The 19,230-nt window shown below is 46.3% G+C and overlaps 1 protein-coding gene across 1 annotated transcript in view; it reads left to right on the top strand.

Annotated features, from left to right (window-relative positions):
* Positions 1 to 19,230, top strand: part of DNAH9 (dynein axonemal heavy chain 9) — a 170,770-nt gene that overhangs the window by 91,518 nt on the left and 60,022 nt on the right. Inside the window, exons 52-55 of the mRNA XM_034067817.1 lie at positions 7,505 to 7,693; positions 8,910 to 9,145; positions 11,695 to 11,817; positions 13,827 to 14,031. Of these exons, the coding sequence (XP_033923708.1) occupies positions 7,505 to 7,693; positions 8,910 to 9,145; positions 11,695 to 11,817; positions 13,827 to 14,031 (753 nt within the window). The remainder of the gene's footprint in view (positions 1 to 7,504; positions 7,694 to 8,909; positions 9,146 to 11,694; positions 11,818 to 13,826; positions 14,032 to 19,230) is intronic.

The following is a 19,230-nucleotide window of genomic DNA, read 5'->3' as shown; positions in this document are numbered from 1 at the left end:
CAGCTTTAGCTGGGATTTTCAGAGCTGTCCAGTTTTCAGGTGGGTTTTCATGGGCATGATGTGGGGCATCAGAGTGCTCCAGGAACTTCTCAGTTCACCCATTACATGCTTAGGTACTGGGGAACTGCTAAAAAACCCCTCTTGTCTTGAATTTCTGCATGCTCCCTTTGAAAACAAATGCAGCCAGGACTGTGATAGACTCAGATATAAGGGGTCAAAGACAAATAGCAGGTAAGTCCCCTCCTGTTCTGATCCAGATCTCTTATGCAGCCACAGAATAGGTTTGATGCTTTCATGTTCTTCAGGTTGTGTCTCACTGAATGCTTCTCAAACCTTTAATTAAGACAGGAAAGTATTTTTTCCATTTGAAAGAGCCATTTCTAGGCAGATTTTGTAGGATGAATTATTTCCCTGGGTTTTTCCACAGCCTAAAAACATCCAGTTTAGCATGGGATCGAGGTAGGTTGTGTCTCACTTAGGAGTGAGTAAACACTAAAGAGAAGAAGAAAATGTTTCATGAAAAAGAAACATGGGAATGATGGTTTCAGTTCTTTTCATGTAAGTATATGTGTGTATAGAAGTGTGTGCTTTGCACTGAATAGGGTTTAATTTCACCTCAATTAGTACCACTGTAACAAACAGCAGACGTTTTCCTAACAGTGCCTGCTTAGCATGTGAATTCTTGGCTTAAAACGTGAATCTGCAGTCAGGTTTAGAGAGCTGGGCTGGGGCAGCCTGGAGAAGAGAAGGCTCCTGAAGGGGAGACCTGAGAGCAGCTCCAGTGCCTAAAGGGGCTGCAGGAAAGCTGGAGAGGATCTTGGGACAAGGGCCTGTAGGGACAGGCCAAGGGGAATGGCTTGAACCTGCCTGAGGGGAGACTGAGCTGAGCTCTTAGGCAGAAGCTGTTCCCTGTGAGGGTGCTGAGGCGCTGGCACAGGGTGCCCAGAGAAGCTGTGGCTGCCCCATCCCTGGCAGTGTTCAAGGCCAGGTTGGACACAGGGGCTTGGAGCAAGCTGCTCCAGTGGAAGGTGTCCCTGCCCATGGCAGGGGCTGGAGCTGGTTGAGCTTTAAGGTCCCTTCAACCTAAACCAGTCTGTGAGTCTATGATAACGAAAAATTGTGGAATTTGGGTTGTTTTTTTTTTTTGGGGGGGGGGCTTAGCTCTTTTAATGAAATTGTTCTTGTAAAGGAAAACAAGCAGATATTTTATTGAGAGTCACTTGTGATGTCTGTTCATACATGATTTTTTAAAGGTAGTAATTTCCGTTAAAAGAAAGATTTTGGATTCTGAAATCAAGCTAAAATACAGGAATGAAGTTTGGAAAAACTTCCTTTGATTGCAGTTGAGGTTGGGATGGTGTGTGGGTTAGTCTGTTCTGGTAGCACTGAATGTGTGTCCCAGGCTGCATCATCTCAGTGAATCAACAAGGATATGTTATTGCAGTCTTTTATAGATACTTAAAGTTAGGATGTTTCAGTGAGCAGGTTTCAAGTGTTTCATTCAAGCAAACTGAAAACAGTAAAAGGAAATGGGAAGATGCATTCTGGTGCAGTCTGATCTGGGCATCAAGAGAACTGTGTGGAGGAGGTGGTTTGATGCTTTGGGGCAGATGAAGGACATCACTGGGCTTTCTACTTTGATTACATTGCTATTCTTCAGTAGCAGCTTGTTGAGGTTTATAAGCATTTTCATTTACATAGAATTTGGACATCTGCTCAAGTATGATGCGTTGCTATAGGTGGGGGGACCATGCCCAGTCATGTCGTCCTGTGCTCCCAAAGGTGATGTCCAAGGATGCTGGGAGGTAGTTTTGCTCTGTGTTTGGAAGTGTGGAGGGCTTCTCCACATAGCATCTGCCTGTGCACACAGATGAGCCAGGGTGAACATTTTTCTCTCCATAGTTTGCCAGTGTTGTTGTCTTCTGTCCCCCAGATGCTGCCAGGATGTATTCTTCCCCAGGCTGAAACACAGAATCATAGAATCATACAATAGTTAGGGTTGTAAAGAACCTGAAGATCATTTAGAACACCCTTTGCTTTCATCATTAGAAATAAAGCAGGTGGAAGCAAATCTTTTGCAATGAGAATCACACAAAACTGAAGCATCATACAGCTGGCATAGTGTTTGCAGTGGTGAGGAAAATGAGTGCTGGGCAATGCCCTGGGGTCAGCTAGAAGAAAGCAGTGTGGTTTTTACTGATCTCTAGCTGGTAAACATCATCTGCTGGGTAAAGCCTTCAGCCTGATAAACACTGATAACAGATAAGAGGCTGAGAGCTCTGGGATGCCGGTGTCAGCCATGAGCTTTTATAAGGCAGAGAAGGATGGTGTGGGATTGTTTGTGTTCTGGTTTTATCTATGGCTTACTGAGAGATGAGGATATGAATAAACAAAGTGCTTCTGTTGTTCTGAACAATGTACAGTCTAAAAAAGGAACATGATAGCAAACAAGGGTAGAAAACCAGGTACCATCTGCCCTGTTCAGTGTCTGCTGCTGCCACATCTCTAAATGCAAGGATTTGGAATGAGATCTGAGTGGTGCTTGGAGCTATCCTAATGCTGCACAGGCTCAAAAACTCACTTTCTGCTGCTCCCTCAGTCCCAGCCCCCTTAACCCTCCCCAGCTGTTCCAGGAAAACACTGGAGAAGGTGGAAAGATGTAGCAGCCCTGTTTAGTTGTGCATGAGCAACACAACCAATGCTTCCTGTAGAGACCTCCATCGCTCTTCTTTTGGGACTGGAATGTAGATGGAGGAGCTTCACCTCCAGCTTCCAGCCTGAGGCTCGGAGCTGTGGTTAGTTTGCTGGAGGGGATTTTCATCTCTTGCTGCCACAGTGAGGGCTTTAACTTCCCTCTTGCATGGAACTTTTTGCAACACAACTAGAAACACATTGCACAGACACAACCGCATCAACCTCAGGACCTGCAGGCAGCATTAGCCCCTGTTGAGCAAAGTCATCCCGACTAAACCCAGAAACTCTTGTGTCTCATATGAGAGATATGGGAGATGAGCATGGGCTGTTGGCTCAGACTCTTGCCTGTAGCTGAAATCTCCGAATGAATACTCCCTGGGCTCCTGTTTGAAGCTTTAATGGGGAAGAACATGGCTCTTCCCAGCAAAGAGAGAAAAGTAACTCTAGATTCTCAGCACACAGCAATGCACAATTGCCAGGGGTCTCTGTTTACTGTGGATCATATGGAAAACAGTGGAAATTATTAGGAACAAGGATGATTTAAAACTCTGGGTAAGGCCAGGGTTACTTCTGCTGGTGGAAGCTTCTTGGGAGAGGAGGAGAAGCCCTTGGTCCCTGGAAAATCAGCTGTCTCTGCCTGTGGCTGGGATATGAGCTACAGCATTTGTATGGTGGGTTAACAGAGAATCTATTCACTTAGAATGGACATACAAGGCATCCAAGAAGTCACCTATGTGACTGTGGGCAAAAATAATTCCCAGTCTTGGAAATAAAGACATTTGAGGCTGTATGAAGAGCACACCTAACTGAACACAGATAGTGTTGCTTTGGATTAAAAACTGAATCAAGGGGATGAAGACAAGTTGAACCTTAGAATGCCCTCCTTTTAGTTTGGCATCTCATGAACTTGGATGACATAAGGAAGATGCTCTAGGATCCAAGGGACAGGAACCAGGAATACCAAGGGGTTTGTACACCAGAGGATGGCTGCTGGGTGGTATTTGTGAGTGTGCTAATGCAGCAGATGAAATACCATGCTGACAAATGCAAAGTAATGCTTGTAGGGCAAGTGAGCTGTAATCATGCATTTACATTGATAGGTTCTAATTGCACTATTGTCACTCACAGAAGAATTCTTGGAGTCGTTGCAGAGAAACAGCAGCGTAGCACTGGAGGAAGGAAGGCAAACTGAGTATTAGCAATTGGTAGGAAAAAATCAGGAAGCAGAAGTTAAATGATCATTGATTCGGATCTATCATGCTTGTCTATCAGCAGCTTTCATGCTGAACCCAGGCATTTTACCCCAAGTCAGAAGGCTGTAGGCAACCTAGAAAAGCTACCACAAAGTTTATAATCACTTTCCTATGTGAAGAGGGGAAATGAATTAGAGCTCTTAATTGTGGAAAAGAGAGGGTATCGAGGGGATGGATGTGACAGAAGCCTATACAGTCAGAACTGGTTTGCAGAAGGTGGGTAGGGAATGGTTGTTCACCATCCCCTATTATCAAAGAGCTAAAGATAATAAAATGAGATGGCTTTTAATTTGCCACTTCCTAAAGAAAAAGGATTCCAATGACTTCTATAGGATCTGAGGTGGAAAGATGGAGGAAGTGGACCTCTGTGCGCTCTGTTCATGGAGTCGAGATGAAGGATAGTTTAGGTATAATCCTTCAGAGTAATTGCTAACTTAAAAGTAGTGCTTTGCTTTTTCAACAAGTAGGATCATGTGAAGAACAGTTATGGGGCCTCAGACCAGAGTCTGCCCAGCTTCAGCTGGACTCCAGCAAATGCCCAGGCCAGAGGAGGAACAGGGTAGGTATATCCCATGCTGCCTGATCCCTTATGTTCTCTAGCATTTGTATGCTCCACTTTAAAGAATGTGGGCATCCATGATGAGACAGAACTGTAAGAATGAGAACATAAAACTGAGAATTCCCACAGATAAAGAGGAAGAATGACAGTAGTTGAAGTAACTGAGTGGTTTGGGTAAGGGAAACACAGGAAAAGAATGGAATTTGGTAATACAAGATGCAGACATGTACCTATGGATTTATAGCAGATTGACTGCCTCTAAACCAGGAGCACATTGGGAGCAACCAGGGAGGACCTGGTTCAGGCTGTACCCTAGGAAGAGCTCTGAGGCTGAATATGGCAAAGAAGACCCCGCAGCCTCTCTGCTCCTGGAAGGAAGCAGGCTGTGAGAAGCCTGGTTCACTGTTTTCACTGGATCAAAGGGGCAGATTTGACAAGGCAGAAAGGCCACCAGAGGTATTTTAGGAGGTGTCTGTTAGTCCTTGTGTTCATCAAAATAATCACAGCAAGGAGGATGAGCTGCTGTGTAAACAGGTCACACAGTTCCTCAGTAATACCAGTGATGGAGGCTGTCTATAAAGCATTGTAAAAATGATATGGGGCGGTGGAGGTGTGAAATGCCAGGCAGATAAATGTGAAGTAATGTCTATTGGAAAAATCAGGTTTCACTTTTCATGCCCTGTAAGGTGATGCTGAATTATCATTCAGGAATTAAATGATGCAGTTAAGAGTTGTGTGAATATGAGCTCTGTGCTCCCAGAGGCAACAAACCCCAAACCCAGGCCAAAATGGAACACTAGGGCTTCTTAGGAAGAGAGAACAAAACAGAGGAGAATCACAACCTCACAGTATAAATACATTCTAAATAAATCTTGCTGTACTTCTGCCTGCTTCCCTGTACCTCAAAGGATGTTGTAGAATGGGAAATGGTGCAGGGAAGGTAACAATAAAAAGAAACTGGATAATAAAGATTACATCATTCAGTAAAGAATTGCAAGGAAATGGATTGCAAGGACAATCAAAAGGCTACTTCTGTGTGAAGAATTGTTGAATAGGCTAAAGCTCTTCAGCCTCAAAAGGAGACAGCAGAGGGGGTATCAAGGGCTTGAAATCATAAGTGGTACAGAGCAGGTGACGTGAAGATGGTTCTTCACTGTTTTTTCACTGTGTGAATGGGTTTTAGCAATAGAAAAGTTCAGGCAGCACATCAAAGGATGAACTTTTCTAACAGAGAGCATTGCTAATCTGCCTGTCTCCTGACCACAGGATGCTGGAGATGCTAAAAGGTTGGTTTGTATCTGAGGCAGCTGAGACTCAATCATGAAGGGAAAAATCAGCAGTAGCTGTTTAGCACAAAGATATAAACTCTGTTTCAGGAGGTCCTTAAATCTCCAGTTATGGGAAGGTGGGAGATTGTCATGAACTATTATTACCACAGGCTTATTTGTATGGTCTTCCCCAGTCAACTGCTGAGGGCTGCTGTCAGGAGACAAGATGCCAAAGGAGGTGGAGCTTAGGTCTGGCCTGGTAGAGCTGTTCCTGTGATTATGGATTTCCAAAGGGAAGAAAATTAACTTCTTTTGCTTAGCCAAGCAGAGAACATTGCCTGGAAAATTATGGCTGTTTATAAAACCTGGAGGTACACGAGAGGGTGAGAGGTGAGCTTTTCCCAAGGAACAAGGGATGGGACCAGGGCAGGTTTAGATGGAGCTGAGGAACAATTCCTGCTCCAGAGGGTGCTCAGGCATTGGAACAGGTTGCGCAGGGCAGGGCTGCAGGCACCGTCCCTGCAAGTGCTCACACAGCGTGGAGACGAGGCCTCAGTGCCATGGGTTAGGGGTGGCCTTGGCAGGGCTGGGGTAAGGGTTGGACTGGATGAGCTGAAAGGGCTTTTCCAACCTGGCTGATTCTGTGGTTCTCTTGGAGCTGGAGGAGTCTTTGCAGGAGAACCAATGGTGTAAACTGGCCAGGAGTAAATTTGTGTCGGAAACCAGAGGGTGGCTGCTAGCCCTCTGCAGAATGATTCTGCAAGAAATAGGACTTGGTCAGCTTTGGACATGTGATGGTGGAATTCAGGCTGGATCTGAAGGTGGTGCCTCCCCATCCTTGGGACCCGTGTTCTGCATATCAGCTTAACATGGCAAAACAACCCACTTGAGGGGAATTAGTTATTTGAGGTATTCATGAAGCTCATCACAGAGGTTTGTGTTAGAGAAGGTCCTGTTTAACATCTAACAGTGACCCGGAAGGAAACAGTATCATATGAGCCACGTTTGTAGCAATCCCTATCTAGGGAGGTTTGTGGAAGAGGAGGATGTAAAGGAATTTTTAACAAACCTGAATGATGCATTCCAGTTGGATTTCCAAGCTGTGGTTCTCAGTTAATCAACCCTGAACTTCCTCCTTAAGTGAGTGTGTGTGCATGCAGAGATCTCTTTACCAGCAGGTGCTGTACCCTCTTCAAAGCTGGGGAGCCCTCACTTGGGCTGTTTGTGGACTGGATGCTCCTGAAAAATGTCTTTGAGGAAATGTTTTCTGGTCAGAGCCTTAAGGAAAATCCCAGTGTAGACTCAAGGGGATTGTGATCAAAATCCCATCTGCCTGGGGGAGTAATGACTTGTATGCAATAGATGAAGGTTGTGGCTGCTGGAGAGGAGTGCACTGTGTGAGAGGGTGTAGATGGGGTGTGAATTTGTGGAATTTGGGCTGCCTCAGAAATCCTCATCTTTATGTGAATTCCTGCTGCAGAAGTGATGGATCCTCCCTTGATGGTTTTAGAGGAGTCCTGGAGCAGAGAGCTGAGATTTGACTGCAGTCTTTCACTGAATAGGATGGGGAGGGGGGAAGGAAAGGGGGTTAGCATGGAATATTTCCCATCCTCAGGCTTTACACTTTAGCAATGATGATTGACAACAGGAACAAGGCCTGGACTTGGCCAGATCCTGAGGTGTTTGTTACAGAACCACTGTAATGATCAATTTGACTTGGGAAATTGTAGGTTGGGGGACTTGCCTCTGAGGACGTGAGATGGGCTGAAGCCGTGAAGGACTTCAAACAGCAACACAGCACCTTGTGTGGAGATGTCCTGCTGATCACAGCCTTTGTCTCCTACCTGGGCTACTTCACCAAGAAATACCGACAGGACCTCTTGGATGGGATGTGGAAGCCGTATTTGCACCAGCTGGAGGTAAGACAAGACCTAATTCCTCTGGAAAGCTGTTCTTACCAGAACTAACATAAATTCTAATGTCCACAGGGGATCCCCAAGTGAGTGGGTCCCCAAATGAGGGGCATCCCTGTGCTCCCACCAAATTGGATTGAGGAGTAGGATGTAGCCACACTTGATTTACTCCTCTCTGGGGAAGACATGGTGTCCTTGCTCCATGTAAGTGACCCAGTCCCTCTATGCAGAGGAAAATCTCCAATGCAGCCAACCAAGCATGGAGGCAGTGTGGAGAAGGAATTGCATGGAGCAGGCTGAGCTCACCACCAGGTCTCCAGTAGGCTTGGAAAGCCTCTGGAAGGGTCTTCATGCTGGACACAAGCTCTGTTCATGCTGGCCATGCCTCTCAGCTGGTTTTACCCATGCCTTAGGAGCAGATGGGGACTGTCAAGCTTCAAACTTGTTTACTATTTCACTGATCTTTAGTGGGTCCTCCATGCATTGTAAAGGCAAGTGCTAGATCTCCTGCAGGATTGAGCTTTTGCACATCACTGCAGTCACTGGCTGTTACAAATCCTGGTGCAATGCCAAGAAGCTTGTAAATAAGCTTGCAGTGGGGCAGTGATGCCCAGATCAAATTGCTGAGAAAACCAGCAAGTTCCTTAGGATGAGAGAGGAAAAACTACCTTTTGTAGTTCTTAAAACCAGGCAAAAATTTGGGTTTGTAGCAAAAATTTAGTAAAAAAAAGCAATATTGGTCCAAAACCATGACCTGACTCTGGGCTTAGAAATTTCAAGGAAATTCTAATGCAAAATGAAGGCACTTTCTGCTCAGATAAGTCCACAGAGAACATTCTGGTTGTCACACCCACAAATGGCCTCCCATGTCAGAGGAGTGTTTCTGGACCTGCTGATGTCGTTTTGCATCAGGCTTATGAGAGTGTTCATTATATTCATGATGAGGAGCTCTCTTTCCCAGAGAGCTGGTACCAGCAGGTGTGAGCCTACCTGGCTGGGCTGTGGTCCTTCAGGTGCATAGTGCTGTGCAAGCAGAAGTCTTTGGGTTGTTTGCATAGTTTGGGTTTATTCACAACAGAATTGGGAAACATTGAATACTACATCAAAACTATCCTGTAGATATGAGTTATGTCTGGGAATACTGTCCTTGCTCAGCTTTGTTGCAGATCACACTGGCCACTTGTTGCCAACACACAAGGAAGCATTTCTCCTTTCCTCGCAGGTGCCAATCCCTGTAACTCCATCCCTCGATCCTCTGACCATGCTGGCTGATGATGCTGATGTGGCAGCCTGGCAGAACGAGGGCCTGCCGGCCGATCGGATGTCCACCGAGAACGCCACCATCCTCAGCAACTGCGAGCGCTGGCCCCTCATGGTGGACCCCCAGCTGCAGGGGATCAAATGGATCAAAACCAAGTATGGAGAAGACCTCCGAGTGATCCGGATTGGGCAGAAGGGGTAAATATCAGCCTTATCGCATAATAGTACCTGTTATTGGTTAGCTGCCTACTTGATGAACAGTGTATATTTAACTGCAACCATCTGAACCAATTACATTGAGGAAAGCCCTCACATGTATTTCTGCATTAACTGTTTATTCATTAGCCAAATGATAGAGATTTCTCATTAAATAGATGTTCTGTTTAGTGCTTGGCTCAGTTACCATGGAAACTCTTCTGAAACAGAATGGAGAGAGCCATTCTCAGCTGGAGGCTGAGCTGCACATAGGACTGTGGCATCCTCCATTGGGCTCATCTTCTAGAATCATAGAATAGTTTGAGTTGGAAAGGACCTTTCTCACCTAGTCCTTTCATAGATTCATAGACTCAAAGACTGGTTTGTGTTGAAAGGGACCTTAAAGCTAATCCAGCTCCAACCCCTGCCACGGGCAAGGACACCTTCCACTGGAGCAGCTTGCTCCAAGCCCCTGTGTCCAACCTGGCTTTGAACACTGCCAGGGATGGGGCAGCCACAGCTTCTCTGGGCACCTGTGCCAGCGCCTCAGCACCCTCCCAGGGAAGAGCTTCTGCCTTAGATCCCACCTGAACTTCCCCTGTTTTGCTTTGAACCCATCACCCTTTGTCCTCTCGCTCCAGTCCCTGATGAAGAATCCCTCTCCAGCATCCTTGTAAGCCCCTTACGTGTCATGTCCTGACTCAGTTTCACCCAGGAGGGTGAGTAGGGCTTTCTGCTTGAAAGAAGAGGCTGGGCCAGGCCCTGGAAAGAGAAGCTGCCATGAGGGTCACCAGGCCTGAAGACCAGCTGGATAAACCCTGCTTCCATGCTGGCACCAGCTAGGAGGTTCCTATTACAGCATCCTTGCATTGATCTGGCTAAATCTTCTATGGTAATGCTTTTCCCTCCTGGCTCTTATCAGCATTCAGACTGGTCTTCTGCTGTCTCAGTTTGCACCTATTTCTACCCACTATGGAGGAGTCCCAGGTGGGATGGAGAAGACCCAGAGTCAACTCTCTGCCTGAGTATGAGCTCTGAGATTATTTCTTTTAATAAAGAGCAAAGCATTGGCAACAGGCTAGAGGGACCCAAGCTTAGTGCTTACATGTAGATTTGGAGATGTCTTGGGGTTGCCCAGGTTGTTTTGCTGGTGTCTCCTCTTCTTTCATCATAAAAAATAACAAGAAGTTACTAGATTTGATCTTGTGTGGGATGAAAATACAGCTCAGTTTTCGTTAGAACACATTTCTGTTTTCTGGCCAGCCTGGTCACCATGCCTTGCAGTTATCCAAAGCACTCTGTAGCAAGGTAAGGATCTGAGAGGAGGCACCTTAATACAAACATCCAAGGTGGAACAAGAAGAATAGACCCTGTAATATCCATGTGCTGCCATTGCAGCTTGGTGGACAACACAGCATCTCTTTTTCTCCTCCCTCCCCAGCCACACACCAGGCCAGCAGGTTAAGTACAGGGAGGAGTTCTGTGTGTTGCTGTGATATCTCGGGGCCACTGACTAAATGCATCATTCACTGCCCCATTACAGTAAATAAGGGAGTGTTTCAACATCTGGGAAATGGTGCTTCTTTGCTTTCAAATGCTTTATGAAGTTTAAACCCACCCCTTTCTCTCCTGCAGGCAAGGGCCATTGAGGAGCTTTGGGGACAACTGCTGTCATTCTCTCTATTTCTGTGTATAAACTCTTTCTGGACTCAGAAAAGTAGGGTCTGCTGATCAAGGATGGGCTTTGCATTATCTCATATTCCTTTAAAGGCTGGTTTAAAGGTCACTCTGAACTGAACAAGTCTTTGATATTTCAGTCACCTCTTGAGGTCCCAAACTCTCTAGCTTAGATGAGGAACCTAAGTTTAGCTGGTAGAGTTAGCTGGACCCATTCAGTGCAACAGTGATGGTGTTATCAGCACCTGGAGTATCCTCACCTCCTGCCCAGGGCCCTTCTCTCCTTTTTGCAGAGAAGGGAGTTGTGTGAAGCACAGAGCAGCACTGAAGGAGAGAGAACAAGCACCTGACCCTGCTATTCCTGGTACAAAGCATCCCAATGTAGGGCATCTTCAGTTCCCAGTCGGGCACTGGCAAATGGGTCCAGTTCCCTCATGAGGAACGAAGCTGTACTAAACGTGACCATAAATCCTGGGCAAAATGAAGATGAAACTTGCTCTTCATCCTTGTTTTTATGCCGGATGAACTGCACCAGTGGGTTTAGGGGAAGCAGAGTGTTTGTCAATAACAGCTCCAAGTTGTCCCATCCTTGTTTTCTGATGGCCAGGGTCTTTTCCCAGGAAAGAAGAAAGTTCTTACTGCTTGCCCTTTGGAGGTCTGAAACCTAATTCTCTTTGAACAGCCAAGGCTCTGCCATGCCACTTTTTGCTCCATATGTTAAAACCATCTTCACCTTTGTTCTGTCTTGCAACTGCTGGCACATGCACATAGCTGCCATTGCAGTGTGGAGCATCCTCTGTCCCCCTGGCATCCTCCTTGCTGCAAAGCATCGCATCCCACTTTGCTGCAGTGGGTACCAGTGCTGTTTCCCACAGGTATTTGGACACACTGGAACAAGCCCTGGCTGCAGGAGAGCTGGTTTTGATTGAAAACCTGGAGGAATTTGTGGATCCAGTTTTGGGGCCATTACTGGGGCGAGAAACAATCAAGAAAGGAAGGTGAGCTTTGGGGAGGTTTAATGGTGTGTGTGAATGTGCTCTTTATGCTGTTGTGCTTTCTCTTCCTGACCTCAGATTGTGGGTGTTCATACACAGCAGCACTAACATCCTGCCTTCAGAAGGGAGGGCATTTTAAATCAGGCAATCACAGGTAATTCAGCCATAGGAAATAAACCTCCATATTCCATTTTGTTGGACAGTATCATTCAGACCTCATGAAAAAGAAAGGCCTGTAATTCTGCTCTTGAACAGTGACCTTGGGGTCTGTATTTGGCTCTCCTGCCATTTAATTATTACCAGACTAGCTGCTGCTGTTGTGAGAAAAAGTAACCTTGGACTTTAGCACCTTGCTTAGGAATACAGGAACAAGGTTAAGCACCAGGAATACGTAAGTTCTTGTAATGAGGTCATGTTCTTCATGGCAGATGCTGGTCACTCTCCAGCCGAGAGGGCAGCAAGAGGGACTTCAGTTTTTCCTTCCTTCTGTCTGTAAAGTAACAGAAGCACGTTTTTAATGTATGCTTAAATAATGGGAACAAGTTAAACTGTGTGCTCAGTGCTGAACGTGACTCAGAGGCTGTTTTGGTGCTGTTTTGCTGGCTTTCACAGACGAGTCTGCCTTTATAAGGATGTGCATCCTTCGGGATGCTGGAAGTCTCTGCCATGGACAGCTCTGCTGCTCACAGGAGCCTGGCATAGAATCATAGGATAGTTAGGGTTGGAAAGGACCTTAAGATCATCCAGTTGCAACCCCCCTGCCAGGGGCAGGGACACCTCATGGCTGAGCTCTGTACCTGCTGCAGTAAGGAATGAAAAGCTTCTAAGCTCTGCTTTTTACATTGCTTAAGTTCTTTGAGGAGCATTTCCCTGCTGGCCTGAAATATCCCGGGATGATGTGAACTGCTGGGAAAGGCAAGTTGTGGAAGGCCTGCACAGTAAAACATTGTGAGGAGCAGGGCTGATTTTGGGGTCAGCTGCAGGAGGACTCATTTCAGAGGTGCTGATGGTCCTAGTGAAGGGGATTGAAATGTTTGAAGGTGGAGATGGGGCTACAGCAGAGGTGGTGGGATTCCTGAGCCCCCTACAGGGAAAAGCTCAGTCATCCCCTTCGGGGACTGGATGTCCCTGCCCTCCAGAACTCCATGTGAGATCACATCTTTCTGAAGAAGATGGAAAATAAGTCTGAAATAAGAAGTCATTGGGGTTTGTAATTCCCAGGACATGAGCCCAGGCCCCACACACAGATGCTGGTAGACCCAGAGCAAGAGGGTTTTCTGGGTGATTTCTCTCTACCTCAGTTTCACAGCTGTAAAAGCAGAGGTAGCCAAGAGGACACCAAGGGAGCTGACTGGGAAGTGTATTCAAATTCCCATCATAGGGCAGCTGCATCCCTGAAAGCATTTCCGGTTTCTCTTTTCCCCTTGTTCCCATGGGCTTTGTTAAATCTGGGTTCAGACTATGTTGATTCCTGTGGTCTCTGTAAGTTCTAGGCCTTATGTCAGCAATGCAGAGCAGGAGAAGGCTGGGTTTGCTGGGGTGATGTTACCTCCCAGGAATGGCAAACAGCTACTGCCTCATCTGGCTTTACTGCTCAAGCTCAATGTGACCACAGAGTTGGCCTGATCTAAGCCAGCAGGCTGGCCAGTTTTAGCTGTGGCTATTTAAAATCTCAATGCTGAGAGGCTTTTCCTCCATGGAGCTCCAACTTTAAGTGGAATGCAGTCTCTCTAAGGCAAGGAGGGTTTGTGGTTGACCTGGCCATCCTACTGCTGGAAACTGAACCTTCTCTAACACAATCCAGAATTCAGAGGCAACTCTCTGGGTTTTTTATTGTAACTCAGAAGTGATTCAGGTGTGCCTGAGTTTAAACACTTTCTGCTTTCAGAGAGATTTCTGTGTGAAGAGTGCAAAATCCCATGCTGGTAGATGCCCTGGACCAGTGCCACTGTTTCTGTTTGTGTGAGATGTCATGGAAGAGACATGTGCTCCTTCTTTTGCTCTAATTGCAGGTACATTAAGATTGGGGACAAGGAGTGTGACTTGAACCCTTCTTTCCGCCTCATCCTCCACACCAAGCTGGCAAACCCCCATTTCCAACCCGAGCTGCAGGCACAGTGCACCCTCATCAACTTCACTGTCACACGGGATGGGTTGGAGGACCAGCTCCTCGCAGCAGTGGTCAACATGGAGAGGCCTGACTTGGAAGAGCTTAAGGTCAGTGGGTGGGATTTGACACTTGTTGCAAGTATAAATACTAATCACAATAACAGCATTAATAGTAGTAATTCATAACCATTGTTACTGTAATTAAATAGCATCTTATGTGCAAGGCTGCAGAGGTGTCTGTGCTCACCGTAACATCAGGAGGTTTCCCTTGAATGGCAAGTACTGAAGAGTCTTTTCACTCTTTTGTTTTCTTGGTATTTTGGGAACACTTAAACTGCAGCTTCAAGTTTTTTCCTCCAAAAATTTGTGTAAAAATCTCTTCTTCTTCCTCCTCTTCCCAGAAATGGAAACGGAGTTTCTCAGTTTATCAGGTTTTTCTGGACTTCACAGATTTCATTTTGTAGGTAGGATTCAGCTCCCTTCATTTGAGGCATGAAGGGTATAGGATTCCCACTGTAAGTACTGTGAAGCTGGTAATGAATTGTTTCTGTTCCGATTCTTCCTCCCCCTTATATGTAAGAGGCCAAAATGTTCTCCTTCCCTCCCTTAATAAGTATGGCTTCAGTTTCAAGAGGATTTTTCAAGGAAAATCCTTTGTTCCAATGGCACATTTCACAACGAAATTAATATGCCTCATACTAAATATTTACTGAGATTGGGAATACATTTACTGCACATGTTCAGTCAGGCCAGGCCAGTTCTGTAATAATCTTTTCATTTAATGAGGTTTTAAAGCATTTTAGCTCTGCAGCCTTAATGATGCATTTAGTTTTAACCAGGCTCCTGTGTTAATGAGCCAAAAGGGGGCATCAAAAATACATCATGAGCTCGTTTAATGTGGGAGCCCTGGGTCTGGGCTGGCTCTGCGAGAGACCCACAGCCTCTTGGCCAGGCACCCCTTGCACAGGTTGGGCACTGGTTTGCAAATGGACCTGGGGGTGGCCACGATTAGCACAGTGGTGGCATTAAGTGCTGGGATGTTAAGGATGGTTCCTTCTCACTTCAGCAGCATTGAAGTTAATGGCTGCTGTCAGGATAAGACAGACAAATTCACTGTCATGTGCACTCAACAGCATAGCCAGGCTATGAGAAGTGGTAACTCACATTCAGCAGCACTTCCTTCCTGTGCTCTGGAAGAGCTGTTAGAAAACAATGACAGTGATGGGAATTAGGGATCACATCTTCTGAAGTCCCTACTGCTTCAGGGCATGTGTGCTGTGGAAGAAGGAGCCAGGGAAATGTGTTACCAGATGAGCTATGCCACTTGCATGAGGGATATGGGGCTGAGGTCTTTAGAAAGCACAAAGCAGATACAGATTGGTGGGGGATGTAATTTCCTCTTCCTTTAAGAATATTTAAGCCCTTTATATCACCAAAGCACAAGAGCCCACTATCTCTCTCTCTCATCTACTTTCCTTCTGCTACAGTCCTGCTATCCCTGCAGGTATCAAGGAGGAGAAACCCAACCTGGTATTCCAGATGTGCTGCTGGATGGGGAACAGAGTGTCCAAAACATCTCTTCCCTGCTGGGATACAAGCGGGGATTTGTCCCTTCAGACACAGGGAGGGGAGCTGGCAGTGGCTGAGCCCTGCAGTGACTGCTGGCTGTGGGCTCTGTACTTTTTTCTGCCCCAGTCTATTTACTGATGTGAAAAAGCCACTGGGCTGTTGTCTCATAGATCCTTGACGATACAGATTTGAAGCATGGGATTCCCAAAAGGAAAGGGCACTGTTTTAATCCATCCTCTCTACCCTGGGACAAAAAGGACATTGGTGACTGGGAAAGGTTTAGGGCTCTGGCTCATGGGCAGATTGAGGTGATTCCTACAGTACTGCACAATAGTTTCTGAGCTCGAAATCTTGTCATTACACATGTAATATGTGGAGCCCAGAAATTATTGTTAATAACCTAATCAAAACTCATCAAACAGCTATTATTAATCCAACGATGATAACACATTGCTTAAAATGCTTTCTCAACACAGTCTGTTTCCATAATCCTTTTCTTCATTGATTCCCCATTATTCAGTCTTTCTGTTCCTTTTCTTGCCTTTGAAGCTGTCTTTATCTGATTGACAGGATTGCACTCCTCTTATGATGGGTGTTCAGAGTCTGAGACCACATTTGCACTCCACCATATTTTGCTTGTACAGACAGATCTATTTGTCCACAATAACTACTTGCTCTGACTCTAAATTAAGGCCAGGCTAACCCAGCAGTGACCTGGCTGTGAGGCAGTCACAGCTGGGGGAAGCTGAAACCACTCTGGGTCAAGACAAGTGAAGCCAACTCCTGAGACCTCGCCTCTCAGGTCAGCACAAACCCTCTGGCCTTTAGTCTCATCTGCAACTCCCTTTCACAAAGATGACATGGTCCCTGTGCTGGTGCTGCTGCCCATGGTCCATGTAGTCTTACCAGGACTGGTTTCAGGTATCTTCCACCTTCTCCTGACTTCACTGTTTGGATGGAAATGTCTCAAGTTGTGTTTGCTTCACATTCATTGTCTGTTTCATGCTGAGAACAGCCTTAGGAAGACCCTTACAGCAGCAGTGTCGAGGTGAATAAGCCATGACTTAGGGTCCTGCCTCACTGGTTCATTAGGTGAAGTGTGTGAATGTCTCTGCACATTTAGGCTGTCATGGCCAATGCTGAGATACTTTTTCAGGAAACAAATTGCTCTGCAGGAATGGACTCAAAGTACAGGGATTGCTTGTTCCCCTCTCTGGTTTGTGGTGTTGAAACAGTACAAGAAACCCAGCAGAAACAGCAAGGAGAGGAATCATTGCTGAGCTGGGAAGGGTTTGGCCATGAACCCTTCCCTCTGGCCTGTAGCTCTGGTGAACTGTTTTTCCCAATGGAATGACATTTTGAAGGGTCCTGGAGTAACCTGTTTCCCAGAAGTAGCCCTCTCATAGATCATCTGTGAAATAACAGATCATGAGCTCCACTGCAGAAGTAAGAACTGATGGCCTTGCTGTTGTTGAAAACAGCAACATGAATGTGGGCTGTTGTGGGGAATCCAGCATTGTGTGCACTTTGGAGGGCTCATTTCTGCATGGTGATTGCAAACTATTGGAGCAAAAATCACACACATCCTCATGAATAACTTCAGGGTTTGCAGTCCATGGTCTGGAATCATAGCCTGCAAAATGTCAGTTGCTCAAGGCGTGTAATGTGCTTGAAGGATGGGAACACACAAAATTAGCCAAGTTAGTTTTCTGTTTCAAGTCTTGTAAAATATTGACCTCCATGGGCAAACTCCTGTGTGTAATGCCTCTAGAACATGCCTTTAAAGCCAGCCATTTATAGCTGAAATGCCAACAAAGGCCATGCTTCAGTGCACACTTACTTGGGTTGACATTAACATGGAATGAGTGTGTGTGCAGCAAGTGGATGAAATTTCAGCCCACGTATTGAAAGATGACTTATTAAGGAAAGAGTTGGTTTATCTGCTTGCAGCTTCTGGCAACAGAGCAAATACTGGCTCCTGTACGTGTTGTGGGATTGGAAGAGACACAGGGTCACATTTCTCCTTACTGGGGCTCTTCTAGACCCTGTAGGTGACTGGAAGTTATAGGTATGTTTTCCAAGGTCTGTCTTTGGAGCTTTAAATCACTTCACTTATGTCACTGAATCAGTCATGTGCCAGTCACCCTGGCCCAGAACTTGTCTCAATTCCATGTGTACCACATCTGCTGCTCCATAGAGCTGGCTGGTTTTTGCAGAACTGTAAACCACTCTTTTGCAGTTGGCTTAAATTTCTTGGTTGTGTCATAGAATCCTAGACATATAAAATGGTTTGGTTGCAAAGGACCTTAAAGCTCCTCCAGTTCCAACCCCTGCCACAGGCAGGGACACCTTCCACTGGAGCAGCTTGCTCCCAGCCCCTGTGTCCAACCTGGCCTTGAACACTACCAGGGATGGGGCAGCCACAGTTTCTCTGGGCACCCTGTGCCAGCTCCTCAGCACCCTCACAGGGAAGAACTTCTGCCTTATAACCTAAATTCCCCTGTTTCAGTTTGAACCCATCACCCCTTGTCCTATCACTCCAGTCCCTAATGAAGAGTCCCTCTCCAGCATCCTTGTAGCCCCCTTCAGACACTGGAAGCAGCTCTGAGGTCTCCACGCAGCTTCTCCAGGCTGAACAGCCCCAGTGTTCTCAGCCTGTGTCCATACAGGAGGTGCTCCAGCCCCTGGGCATCCTCATGGCCTCTTCTGGACTTGCTCCAACAGCTCCATGTCCTTTTTATGCTGAGGACACCAGAACACACAGTGCTGCAAGTGGGGTCTTCCCAGAGTGCAGCAGAGGGAGGGAATCACCTCCTTCACTTCCCCATTTGAGGCATTTTGGGCCAATCAATGAAGTTGGGTGGAGGTGGGAGATACTTGAAACTAGCCCTTGTAAGACTGTGTCACTTAAATAGAGCCTGAGGATTGGAAATTGTCTCACACTAGTGTTGTACATTCCAGGGTACTAGCAATTGGCTTCATTAATGTATAGAAAGTCACCGGGCTTATACCTTGGCAGCATCCAAGCCAGAAGCACAGCTTTTCCACAGGGGGTTTTCTGTGCTAACAGGAAAAATAGGCATTCACAGGAGCACTGTACAGTGGAGTAACAGAATATACCTGAAATCCAGGAAAGATGCCATTTCTCTGGCAAGCAAACACATAGAATAGAGCAATCACATTTCTTTGGAGAAAGCCTGCTGTGGAGGATCAGTTCAAAAAAGAGCTAGATGAGAGTCTTTGTTTCCACCATGAACAGCGTTCATGACTGGTATTGCTGCAGGCACAGTGCACCAGTGGGATCTGGAGGCTGGAATACAAATGGGTCCAGCAGTCAAGAGGGGCTGGGACCTTGCCCTCGGTTCTGAGCCTGAGGTGCATTGTGCTCAGCTTTGGATCCAAGTGGCCTTGCTGTTGGTTCTGCCATCAGGTTTTTAACCCTGGGGTCCTCATCACTGCTGTGGCTGGTATCTGTGTCTTGTGGCAAGTACAGAGGTTCACCAGGAGGGGTGAGAAGCAGCAAGGGCTATTTAGGCTGACCTGAGCCCAATAAATAGATACTTCTAAGGTGGAGATGCAGGACAGGTGACTGAGATGGGGGTTGAAGGTCATTTCTTCCTGATTTACTTCCACCATTTTAATGCATTTCTAGTGAAAGGGCTCCCTTCTCCCTGTGGTTTCTCTGCTGTTTGAGGTTTTTCTGAGTTTATAGCTTGCTGGATATGGAATGATTCCCAG

Source organism: Melopsittacus undulatus, chromosome 11 (assembly GCF_012275295.1).
Source record: "Melopsittacus undulatus isolate bMelUnd1 chromosome 11, bMelUnd1.mat.Z, whole genome shotgun sequence".
Taxonomy (NCBI): domain Eukaryota; kingdom Metazoa; phylum Chordata; class Aves; order Psittaciformes; family Psittaculidae; genus Melopsittacus; species Melopsittacus undulatus.
Note: the sequence above shows the minus strand (reverse complement) of the source record. Positions and strands in the feature narration are given on the sequence as shown.